Here is an 11,576-nt window from a genome sequence, read left to right as displayed (position 1 = left end):
GCTCAGGTAAACATCCCCTCTTCCGTTTTCCACCATTCTGTCTTTATATACCGCCCCTCTCATCCGTTTACTGACCAAACAGTTGTACCTTGTACCATAGATTCGTCTTGTATCCGTCTAAAAAATATAATAATGGCAGCTAGTGAAGCCGCCGAGAGCCGCTGAATGTGTTATGCATCAAGTTCCTGCTGCGACTTGTCATTGCGAAAATCGCGCGGGTGAGCCGTCTAGTGTGTTTCCACGCTTACTAATATAATTATTCGATGTATTCATGTTTTGATTTTTCATTATTCGATACAAAATTACTGGAATAAAATTGCAGATATTCGATTATTTGAATCAATCGAACGATTAACCGACGTCTCTAGCTTCACTTACTGTAAAAACAAGAGGACCGAATTGAACACAAAACAGTTTGCTTTGTTTACTCGTGCAATACAGAGAATGAATCGGCTGTTGGATAGTTTGGTGCCTTAAATTTATTAGCGTAAATTGAATTCCGCTGGAGAAGTGAAATGGCGTTTGTTAGCAGCAATCTGTAAGTTTATTGGGAAAATGTTTAGTAAACCGCTTCATTGCAAACCGAGACTAAGTCTTCCAAAGAGGGCGACATGACCAACTTGTATTCTAGTCCCAGATATTCTATTTCTGATAGAGAATTCCTCTAGGTATATATGAGGTATATATATTTCATGATTTACGATAGTTTTATATATATTGTTACGGATTCAAATGTTTCAAAGGATTATAAAATCCACCTTTTATTGGTGTCAATAAGCCCAACATTTGAGCTAACTTTTAATCAATCACCGGATGATTATTTGGCACGTATTCAGACCTTTTCTGGATTATAACACTTACAAATATTGTAAGCATCATGCATGCACACCATTTGTATCCGATTTACATAGCTAAACCATGTAATTAACGCATTTCGATTACCTCAATTCTGATCATGAGTTGTCCGATGCGCTGATGTTGGTTTGTCCACATTGTTACTATGGCAGCCGTTTGGCGCACTGCAATTTGTTTATTTTGTTTATGTTGTCCTTTGCGCGTAGCAGAAATAAAGTCTCTCTGTGTTGAATACTGTTCTCCTTTAGAATGCACAAAAAAGGCAATATTCTGAAAAATTCTAAATTATGAATATATCATTATGATGACAGTAAACTAAAGCAATAAAAAATGCAACATCTACTATAAAATTCAAATTTTTTTCATTGATAAATGGTGATTTCTAAAACCGGACCATGATTATTTTCGGATATTACCATGATCATAATTTCTCTTTGAGGAAAATCGTTAAAAAACATAAATTTTTAAAAAATTGAACGCCTTATGGTATTATTAGTATGCTTTGATAATCCCCAACAAACAATTCCTTTTCGCTCGATCAAACAAATATCATAAATGCCACTGATGATCGACCACATATTATTTGCCCAGTGCCGAACCAATTGACATCAAAATGGAGCCAGAGCTGATGATTGATAACTACGAGCTGTCGGATAATGATAATATTTTTGAGACAGAACCAATAACGAACTTTGGGCCAATTAAACAGGAAGCCGAAATGAGCGAAAACGGAGAGGTATTCTTCATCGTCGAAATGGACGAAGAAAACGACAATCCAACAGTACATCATAAATGTAACGAAAACTTCGGGGACGAAGAATTCATGAAAGATGTTATACGGTTGCGTTCGGGTGAGAATATAGTGTTATTTTGTGTAAACATTGACTAGATAATCTATTTCAGGGATAAATCCGTTTAAATGTGAAAAATGTGAAAAAACATATCGCACAAAATCAGGACTCAAGTGTCACATTCGTAATCATACTGGTTGGGTGAAAAAAAAATCTGTTCAATAAACCATCCTGCAAAATCATTCCTTTGCAGGTGAACGCCCCTATGCTTGCCCACATTGTACGAAAGCGTTTAAGCAACATACAACGCTCAAACAGCACATTCATACTCATACGGGTTTGTAAAGAATGGTTTGGTATAATGAACCATTCAGCAGAGTCATGCTTTTGCAGGTGAACGTCCCTATTCTTGTTCATATTGTACGAAGGCGTTTAACCAACATACAGCGCTTAGGCAGCACATACGAACTCATACGGGTTGGTAAAGAACCGTTTAGTATAATGTACCATTCAGCAGGGTCACTCTCTTGCAGGTGAACGTCCCTATTCGTGTCCACATTGTCCGAAAGCGTTTAAGCATCCTTCAGCAATCAAAAAGCACATTCGAACTCACACAGGTTTGTTAAATATATTTTACTGCGAAGAACCATCCACCAGGATTATTTTGTTGCAGGTGAACGTCCCTACTCATGTCCACATTGTCTCAGAACGTTCAAGCAATCTACAACCCTAAGAAAACACCTGAAAACACATGGTAAAGATACAGGCGTTCCGGCGCAGGGATCATTGGTGATCGCAACGGAAGAGATTACTTAATGCTGAAGAATCCATTTGTCGTTCAAAACGGTTGAAAATTAAATCAAGTCCATACTGCCCATGTTTGCATAGGAGACGTAATCAACACCATTAGTGTTAGGAAAATGCTTTTTTGTTGTTTTTTGGCTTAGAAGCATAACCATGCAAATTTCCAATTAAATAATCTGACCAGTTGAAGGATATTATCGACAAAAAGAGAGCCTAGGAGATTTTACGGATTAAAACATATTTTTTTCTATTTCGAAATCGCTTGCGTCAAAATCAAAATTATGAATGAAAATTTACTTTAACGTATCGCATATTTATTTTATGTGATGATAAGAGGTTTTTTATCGATATCGCAGAAACATATTGAACGAAAACTATGTCTAATGATGATTTTATATTATAATAGTAATTATTTGTGGAACAAACAGAAATGCATCGACAAATGGTTGAGTGAGTGTCAGGACTACATGTGTTAGGTATCAAACAAAAAAAATCAAACAATAAATTTTCATTCAAACTTTTATATTTTTACACTGCACTTGGTCCTTCTGATCTGATAGAGAATAATTTATCTCCCAAGCACTAATATCGCCACCAGACGTCGACACTGTACATTTGTCATCGCAAATATGAACAAATCAGACTATATAACACACATCAACAAACCACTGCATTCTTGAAACTGAAAATGTTTTTTATAACAGAGTCATTTTGGCACTAACTCAGTTTTAAAAACGGATTCGCTATATTTTACAAAATATGACAACTGTATTTACAAGTTATGTTGAAAAAATACCTGGTCATACTGCCCCAAGCAGGTATGCCTATTCCGCCCCGTTCTTTCAATATCTTCATAAAACATTTGAATTTGAATACGGTTTTCGCGAAGATACTTAATAAGAGTTTTTCTAACACAATTGTTGGAAAATAAGAGTTATTGGTTCTATAACAAGCCCAAACGAAGGGTGGCCCATTTCGCTTCGCATGGTCATATTGCCCCTATCTACCCTAGCTATCTCTCCACGACTGGATAGCCTAATTCTCTGTTGATAATAAAATTTGTTCCTGAGGCGGAAATTTCGCTAAATTGATGTGTCTGGCATCTTTGAAAAAATAAGAAAAAGTCGATAGAGACGGACACTTGAAGGGAAAGAAATAGGAAAGTATGAATACTAACTGAAAAGCTATATTTGAAATGCAAGTTGATGTACTCAACAGGTTTTGGAGGTCTTCAAATAGACCTTACAAATGATTGAATAAAATGGCTTGACTCAAATCACCTAGAAGGGTCTTGTCATTTTTCTCATTTTTCCATGTCTTAAATAGCTTTCGGTATCTGAAATGACAGATTCGGATTACGTCTCAAAAATCGCAAAGCTAGGCTTATCCAGCCATCTGAAATGGTTCATCGAACGAATGCTCCGTTTGTTTCGGTCAGTTCGAAAGCCAATTTTCTGACTTCCTTCATGGACTTCCCATAGAATCTCCTCTCTAGGTCGAGAAGATTTCGATACTTACAACGATTCTGTCACTTTCATTTGAATTTTCTTAATCCTGCTGCTGACTGAAACCTGTCGGAAGTGGTCCTAGCTGCGGTGAAAAATTGGAATCTTTGAGGTGCCGCATGACTGTTCTTGGAATGTTGAAATTCAACGCAGCTGTGTTCACGGAGCACCATCCCTTAACAGCTTATTGCATCTGCTGGTTCATCCATGACTTCCGGTTGATCTTGCAAACATGTTGCGTTGATGGAAAAAGTAGGGGATAATCACATTGTTCTCAAAACAATGTGTTCGTCTTTCCCTTCGGTGGAGTGCCCGTCTTTCCCGACTTAATGCGTATTTTTTAACATCAATATTTCTAAAGAAAAACAAAAAAAAACTTACCAGTGATTCGATAAAAGGGAAGAAAAGTGATGGTAAAACACTTACGTAACGAAAAATACCTAAAAAAACTTGTTAATAATTGTTTTATACCGACGAAAATTTACATTGAATTGTTCTTTGCAGATTTTTATTTTTTTTATTTATATCTTGCTGACCCGACAAACTTCGTCTAGCCCAAAACGGATTTTTTGTTATCAATACCATGAAACATTCACGTTTTCTTACTGGATCGAATCGCAGAACTGTTCGTTGATTTATATTCTAATCGGCCCTTTAGAATTTCCTATTAGTATAAATAGTACTACTACCAAACTCGTCATTATAATATCAAATTATTTTCAGACACAATTCTCGTTCAAGATTTTTAATCACTTGAAAATAACATGTTTCTCTGCTACATGGAATACATATTTGATACAGAAAATAGAATTAAATGGAAACATCTCAAATCGGACGATTCCTCGAGTTTTGCGCTTACCAACACCTTTGGCGATCCGTTTTTATTTATATAGTTATAACTTGTAGAAGTGCGTTTTTTCACCGGAAAATCCATTTCCACTTTCGAATAAAGATCACTTTCGTTATCGCAAACACCCAACGGACTAACAACACTTGCCACGATGTAATTGTAGAACATATGCGAATTCAATTTTCCGAATTTCCTCATTTTCCTTCAGAGTTTTCCTAAAGTTTCCTTAGAGAGGAATGTCAAACCACCATTTTTTGATCCCTCAAACCTCTACATTCCAAATTTGGTTCCATTCGCTTGATTAGTTCTGTTAGAGAGGAGGGAGGAGTGTCGAACCACCAAAGAAACATTTATTACCCCCTAAATCCTCCACATACCAAATTTAACCCCATTTGCTTGATTAGCTCTCGAGTTATGCCGGAATTTGTGTCTCATTCGTTTGGCAGACCCCTAGACTATTGCTTCAGCAGAGGCCTACTTTGAAGGCGATAATATGAATTTAGATAATAAAAAATTATAGGAGGTTGTGTCCAAGATACGACCGCATTGTTGACGTAGAACTACGCTGTTATTTTATATAAGTCGCTTGTTTATACCTTCGGATATTATTCTATAATGCTGTGAAATTTTAGAAACAACTGCTTAGTAGAATAATCTCTGAAACGGTTTTTTTTAATTGTAGAATCAGTTGACGATAATTGATTGATGATTCATTCTTGCCCTCGCAAAACAATACACTAGCTGATCGTATGTCGCAATTTATTTCATGTCAATGCATTGAAAATTTACCTCGAACGCTATTCCGGTGGCCTTTTTCGAAATTTATATAGACTCGGCTACAGTCGATTATATACATGTTGCACCAGCACCATTATTTCACATCTCATAACTACATCAATATATCTTTGACACCGCATGGAAACAACAACAACTTTTCATCAATGACAACACTCGTCAGTATCAAATATCACGCTACATGTTATTTAGTATTGCCTCAAAGGAATCGCACCTTTAGGCATCGTTCGTACAACGTAAACCAAGCGCCAAACAAGCGTTCACCATAGCATGCATACAGAGCCATACATTGGTGGCTTGAAACTACTAGGAATATAAACACTTCTCATCATTTTGCGCTATTCTCAAAAGAAACGCTTCTGTTAATATTACTGGTCCCGAGAAAAGTTGCATTACTTTCTCATGCTCGAGAGAAGCGCAGCTGTCACCCTTAGGGGAGGAAGTTTTGTTACTGGCAAGCGAAACCTAATCACATACACAATTCCTGAACGACATTTACTTTCTTGGTTACTAAACAAGTGAAATAAACTCTTTTTGTTGATAACAACCTCGAAAATAGTAGCAATGCTTCATTATGATCAATATTAGCGCAAATGCAATCCTAGTTGAAGGCAGTTTTGCGACAGGCACGCGAACTCACATAACTTATAACATTCCAGTGAGACATTCAAGATTGTTTTCATTTGCTTGATTAGTTCTGTTAGAGAGGAGGGAGGAGTGTCGAACCACCAAATAAATATTTATTACCCCCTAAATCCTCCACATACCAAATTTGGCCCCATTGGCTTGGTATTCCTCAAATAATTTTTTGACATAGGATTACGTCTTTCGGGAACATATTGTGGTACAAATTGAAAATCGAAAATCGAGCACATCGTGAAAATTGTCCAATTTCAAACGCTCATTGCTCAGCCATTTCATGATGGATTGATGAGATTTTTGCGTCAATCAATTTCGGCACTCCATAACATTGAATAAAATAATATATGTCATGAAACTAACTATCGAACAATTGAAAAATCTCAACCCCTATCCAAAAGGAAATACCCACTTCTGGTTGGTCGAAATTGACGACACATGCGGCGGGTCCCTAACAGAGACATCAAAACCAAGCTGCCTGGGGGAAATCGGCATTGCAGATACATGAAAGAAGGGGGAATTTTATCCCCACCGACATGTATTCCCTAACAGAGATTTCAAATCCAAGGTGTCTGGGGGAAATCATGTAAATACCCTCGTGATCGATAGTTTAACTAAAGACGCGCAAAAAAGGATAGTGCTCATTGTAACTAGTGTGGACATCGCTGATTGCATACGTGCTGACGAATAAATTGGGAGCGATGAACGAGTGTGTTTTTGTTATTTTCGTTCCAATAAAAATCTTTCGATGGGTTGATTGAAGAATGATGTTTCAATGAATTGAATAGAACTTATGCTTGATAAAATATAAATAAAATTTAAATTTGGAACTTTTATGTTAAATTTGGAACTTTTATTTTATATCAATGATCGATCATGTATTGTGAAACTTTTAGCACAACTGTAAGTGTAAAATTGTATATGGTAGCTATTGTGTTAACATGACTTGAAATACGAAAGATTTTTTCCCCCAAGGAAAGTTCATGCGACGAACGAAATTGGAAAAATGAAGGAGTATTCAAAAAAGTGATTTCAAATATGCACATATGCTCATACTTGAAATTCGCATTGAGGTATGTACTCGTGTTCCGTTTGGTTTAAAGCAAAAAGGAAATGGGTTGAATAAACATTCCGAAAATAAAAAATTATAAATTAAATTACCTTTTCCACTTCAAATATATTTTCTCTATACTAAAGTAACACTTTTTTTCTGGTGAGAAAACTTGTGTTCGATGATGATAATTATCTTATATTACATTGATGACCTTTTTTTCCTTAGTTCACCCATACATAACACAGGAGCCATCTCGTCCAGGACCAGAGAGGACGGCTTTGGTACGTGATACGCACCATCTAATGACTATTCACCATCCTTCTATCATTGTCACTCGGTTATGGACACTGGTGGAGTGAACCAACAATACCTAACAACTAGAAAAAACAGAGCCAAATCATTATCGTAGAGTTTAACAATGTTATTCTTCAAACATATCCAAAATCAGCATGCAGTAGATAGCCTAACGGAATCCTACGTCAACGATGCGGTCGTGTCTTGGACACAACCCTCCTGTGACTTTTTGACGCACAACCATAACCCCTGCTTTGCCATAGCGTCCGTTTGATGACGGAAAACAAACCATGTTAACTGCTTGGAAAAAGACTGAATTATGCCACACAGCTTGTACTCTGCTGTAACACCCATCGATGCAAATTCGCTGATGAGTTTGTCAAGTGCGACCGCCTTCACCATCAGCGGGGGGAGCTTGATTTTGGTTGCTGCCTGGGTAACGGCGTTTACATTTTCGACCGACGCGCCGAAATCGCCTACTACGTTGTTGTTCGATGCGGTGGCTCGGTTCAGTGCGAGCGCTTTTCACTGCACCGGTCGTCGATAAGTTGGTCGTTATTGACAGTTCTGTTCGGGAAAGCACACAAATGGACAGAACAAATGTATGGGCAAATAGAAACGCTTAAAGTTTTCATGAATTTTAACCATTTACAAACCAGGGGATTCTAATGTATAAAATATTAAACAAATCTTACGGAATCTCCGATCCGTTTAGTATGTAAATCGCCAAAATCCGTTCACGCCAAAAATAGTTATTAACGTTAACTTTATTTCATAAAAACGTGACATATTTTCTGATTTGGCACCCTTAATGAAAGACGTAGTTCTACGTCAAAAAACATTTAGTGGAGGCGATCTCGATGACTGGATTGTTCGTTGGAAAAAGGCCTACTTTAAAGGCAATAATATAAATTTAGATAATAAAAAAAAAATTAGTGGAGGCGATCTGGCGTAGTGGTAACATCCGTACCTCTCACGCTTAAGGTCACGAGTTCAATATTCGCCCCAAACTCGATAGCGTAATCTCTATCAGATTTGAAGACACGCAGCCAGTTTTAAAATTTGAATGAAAATTTTCACATCATGTTATTTAATTACTTGAAACACGTATTCCTGACTCTTTTTTTACCATATGTCGATACATTTCCGACATTTTTGCTTAACTTTTCATTATAATATGAAGTTGTCTTCAAAAACTTTATTTTGATACGGAGAAGTTTTTATTTATAATTTTAATTTTAAAAAAGTGTTCATTCCGCCTGGAAATCAATTATTGACGCTCCCCAAAACTCGTAAACGAAGCTCAATGTCGTCCATGCGAATAGTAAATCGTTTCTTTTCACCAACACTATCGAAACATTGAAAATCTTCTACCTGAATCAGCCGGTGCCTGTTCGACAGCGTATGAAATTTTGTTGATCAGCACGTAATGATTTGTGTTAAGCATATATCCTTTCGAAAGTATTTCTCAGTTAGATGCAATACCAACGAGTGAAGCAAAATTCCCACTGCTCGCGTGTATAATGAGTAAGTTCTACTATCTAGATGTTTCTCTGTAAGTACTGGTCGTTATAATTCCACGCCCTCCGCCCGACCGATAGTGATTATGAAACACGTTTTCATCCCGCCTTCTCTGTTTGCTTATTGCAGCAAGTTAGCCTCGGAACCGGAACAGTTACAGCCTGTGTACTTCAAAAGTTGTCTCGAGCGCTCGCTGGTGAAAATATTCGGTGAAATCGGTGGCCTCACAACGCTGGACGTTCTTAAATTTGACGCAGTGAGATCGCGTGCCATCGTCCGGGTGCCGGTTGAATTCTATGTGAAACTGCGTACCGCAATTACGCTGACCGGTGAATTCCAGGATATAGATTGTGCATTTGTGGTGAACAAGGCGGCTCCCCTGCTGCTTGGTTTGACGGATTCTTTCCTAGAGCTGTGAGGATGTCGTTCTGTAAGAGTTTCGGTAAGGATAAGGTAATTTTTGCTACCAAAGAGGACCATGCGACGCCGAGCACTATCGAGTTGCCAGAGACGGAAGCTAGTCCGGGGTTGATATTGGAAAGTGGGGAAATTAACTGGAGTTGTCCGTGTCTCGGAGGGATGGCGACAGGCCCTTGCGGGGTGGAGTTTCGAGAGGCTTTTTCGTGTTTTCATTTTAGGTGAATTTTTGTGATTATAGAAGAACGGAGCAAACGTTAATATTGGAAACATGTTTGAATTTCATAGCGAAGCACAACCCAAGGGATCGGACTGTTACGATGCATTTAAGATAATGCAGGATTGCATGGCTAACTATCCCGGAGTGTACAAACAGACTCAACCGGAGGATGACGATGATGAAGGAGGTGGCGGTGGCCTGGATCTTGGCGCGTTGGTCGATGAAGCGGAGGACCCAGAAAAGGAATCCCTCAAAGAGGACGAACCTTCCAATCAAAGTGAGATCGCTGGCGCAGGAACGTCAGCAACTGTTGCGCAGAAAGATAATTGAGCTATTTTTTAGTTTTTGTAGAAAGTTTTAGTTTATAAAGAAGATTGTTTGAAGAGCAACTTGTGTATATTTATTTTTTATGCCGGAAGATCCAGGAATTATCAATTTTGGATAGCTTCTTCATTGTGGTTTCATATTCTGAAATAAAATTGAACAATCAAAAGATAGCAAGACAGTTTCCTGCCTAGAAGTCCATTATCATAATAATCGACGAATTTAAAATTGAATGCTTTACTTGTGAGTGGAAATAAAACAACGTGTGAGTTGGTCAAAGTCTGAACAAGTAGTGAAAATTTTATTACATCTATTTATCCTGGTAAACGAACAACGGTTACTAAGGTTGCTCCAGGATACTACCTATCAACTATTTAGATCGCAGGTTACTACTCCAACACTCCTCCTTAACCTACGATCCCGGTCAATTCCATGAATTGAATATGTTTCTGTTTCGCCAAAGCCTTTGTAAATCCGTCAGCCGGATGTTCGTGCGTAGGGATGTAGTGGAGCTTGATGTCACCTTTCTCAACAACATCCTTCACAAACTGGTAACGGATAGACACATGCTTCGTCCGGGGATTACATCCGTCGTTGCGAGTCATACATATTGCGGATTGATTGTCGCAAAATATCGCTATTGTCTGCTCACCGTCAATCTGCCGAAGAAGCTGCTGCCACCAGAGCGCCTCTTGTGTCGTTCTAGATAATGCGATGAACTCCGCTTCACAAGATGACAAAGCCACGCATGACTGCCGCTTCACATTCCACGAGATGGCTCCACCCATCTTCTTGAACACGTATCCCGTTGTTGATTTGCGCGTATCAGGATCTCCTCCCCAATCCGCATCTGTATAACCGGTCAACTGGGAATCGCCGCTCTTCAAGTACATCAACTTCTTGTCACATGTGCCACGAAGGTAACGCATAATACGTTTTACAGCCTCCCAATGCTGTCTTCCAGGGTTTGCAGAAAATTGACTCACCAAGTTAACTGCAAACGCTATGTCCGGTCTGGTTGCTTGTGCTGCATACAATAACGAACCAACCGCTTCCTTGAAGGGAACCTTTTTCATTTCTTCTACTTCTTCCGGGGTCTTGGGGCACATCGACTTGTCTAGTTTATTGCCGGAATCCATTGGCGTTGCAACAGGCTTCGAATTCTCCATGTTGAATCTTTTCAAAACATCCTCGATGTAGTTTTTCTGATCGAGGAAAAGCTTTCCGTTCATTCGATCACGAGTTATCTGCAGTCCCAGGCAGAACTTCGCCTCGCCTATATTCTTCATTTTGAATCTGGAATTCAGGAAAGATTTCAGCTTCTTTTTGGCTTCTGCATCATTCGTGAACACTAGAAAATCATCCACATAGATTGTTACGAATAGCATCTTTCCGTCTTTCTTGAAAGTGAAGTACAGGCACTGATCTACACTGGAACGAATCAGTCCGAACTCCTTCAACGCTTCATCCAGTTGTGTGTTCCACACCCTGCTTGACTGTTTCAGTC

At 38.5% G+C, this 11,576-nt stretch overlaps 2 protein-coding genes across 10 annotated transcripts in view; both read left to right on the top strand.

The window, feature by feature from the left end:
• LOC129779411 (zinc finger protein 892-like) overlaps positions 1-9,526 on the top strand; it is a 9,762-nt gene extending 236 nt beyond the window's left edge. The window contains exons 1-8 of one of the 9 annotated variants that reach the window (XR_008743651.1): positions 1-265; positions 323-538; positions 1,447-1,706; positions 1,759-1,842; positions 1,900-2,123; positions 2,180-2,263; positions 2,320-9,114; positions 9,238-9,378. The exon at positions 1-265 is cut by the window's left edge and continues 10 nt beyond it. Coding sequence is in view for 6 of the 9 variants with exons in the window: in XM_055786874.1 (XP_055642849.1) it covers positions 166-218; positions 1,447-1,706; positions 1,759-1,842; positions 1,900-1,983; positions 2,040-2,123; positions 2,180-2,263; positions 2,320-2,462 (792 nt within the window). In the remaining 3 variants the exon portion in view is untranslated. Of the gene's footprint in view, positions 266-322; positions 539-1,446; positions 1,707-1,758; positions 2,124-2,179; positions 2,264-2,319; positions 9,143-9,237 lie in introns of those variants that run through there. The other 8 variants (XR_008743649.1, XM_055786906.1, XM_055786883.1 and 5 more) reach the window with 8 other exon arrangements.
• Positions 9,527-9,528: 2 nt separating this feature from the next.
• LOC129779453 (mitochondrial intermembrane space import and assembly protein 40-B) lies at positions 9,529-10,134 on the top strand. The gene is made up of 2 exons (XM_055786939.1): positions 9,529-9,746; positions 9,814-10,134. Exons 1-2 carry the CDS (start codon positions 9,529-9,531, stop codon positions 10,073-10,075), a joined length of 480 nt encoding a protein of 159 aa, XP_055642914.1. The 3' UTR covers positions 10,076-10,134.
• The last annotated feature ends 1,442 nt before the right edge of the window (positions 10,135-11,576 follow it).

This window comes from Toxorhynchites rutilus, chromosome 1 (genome assembly GCF_029784135.1).
Source record: "Toxorhynchites rutilus septentrionalis strain SRP chromosome 1, ASM2978413v1, whole genome shotgun sequence".
In the NCBI taxonomy this organism is placed as follows: domain Eukaryota; kingdom Metazoa; phylum Arthropoda; class Insecta; order Diptera; family Culicidae; genus Toxorhynchites; species Toxorhynchites rutilus.
This window is presented reverse-complemented; position numbering and strand designations above follow the sequence as displayed.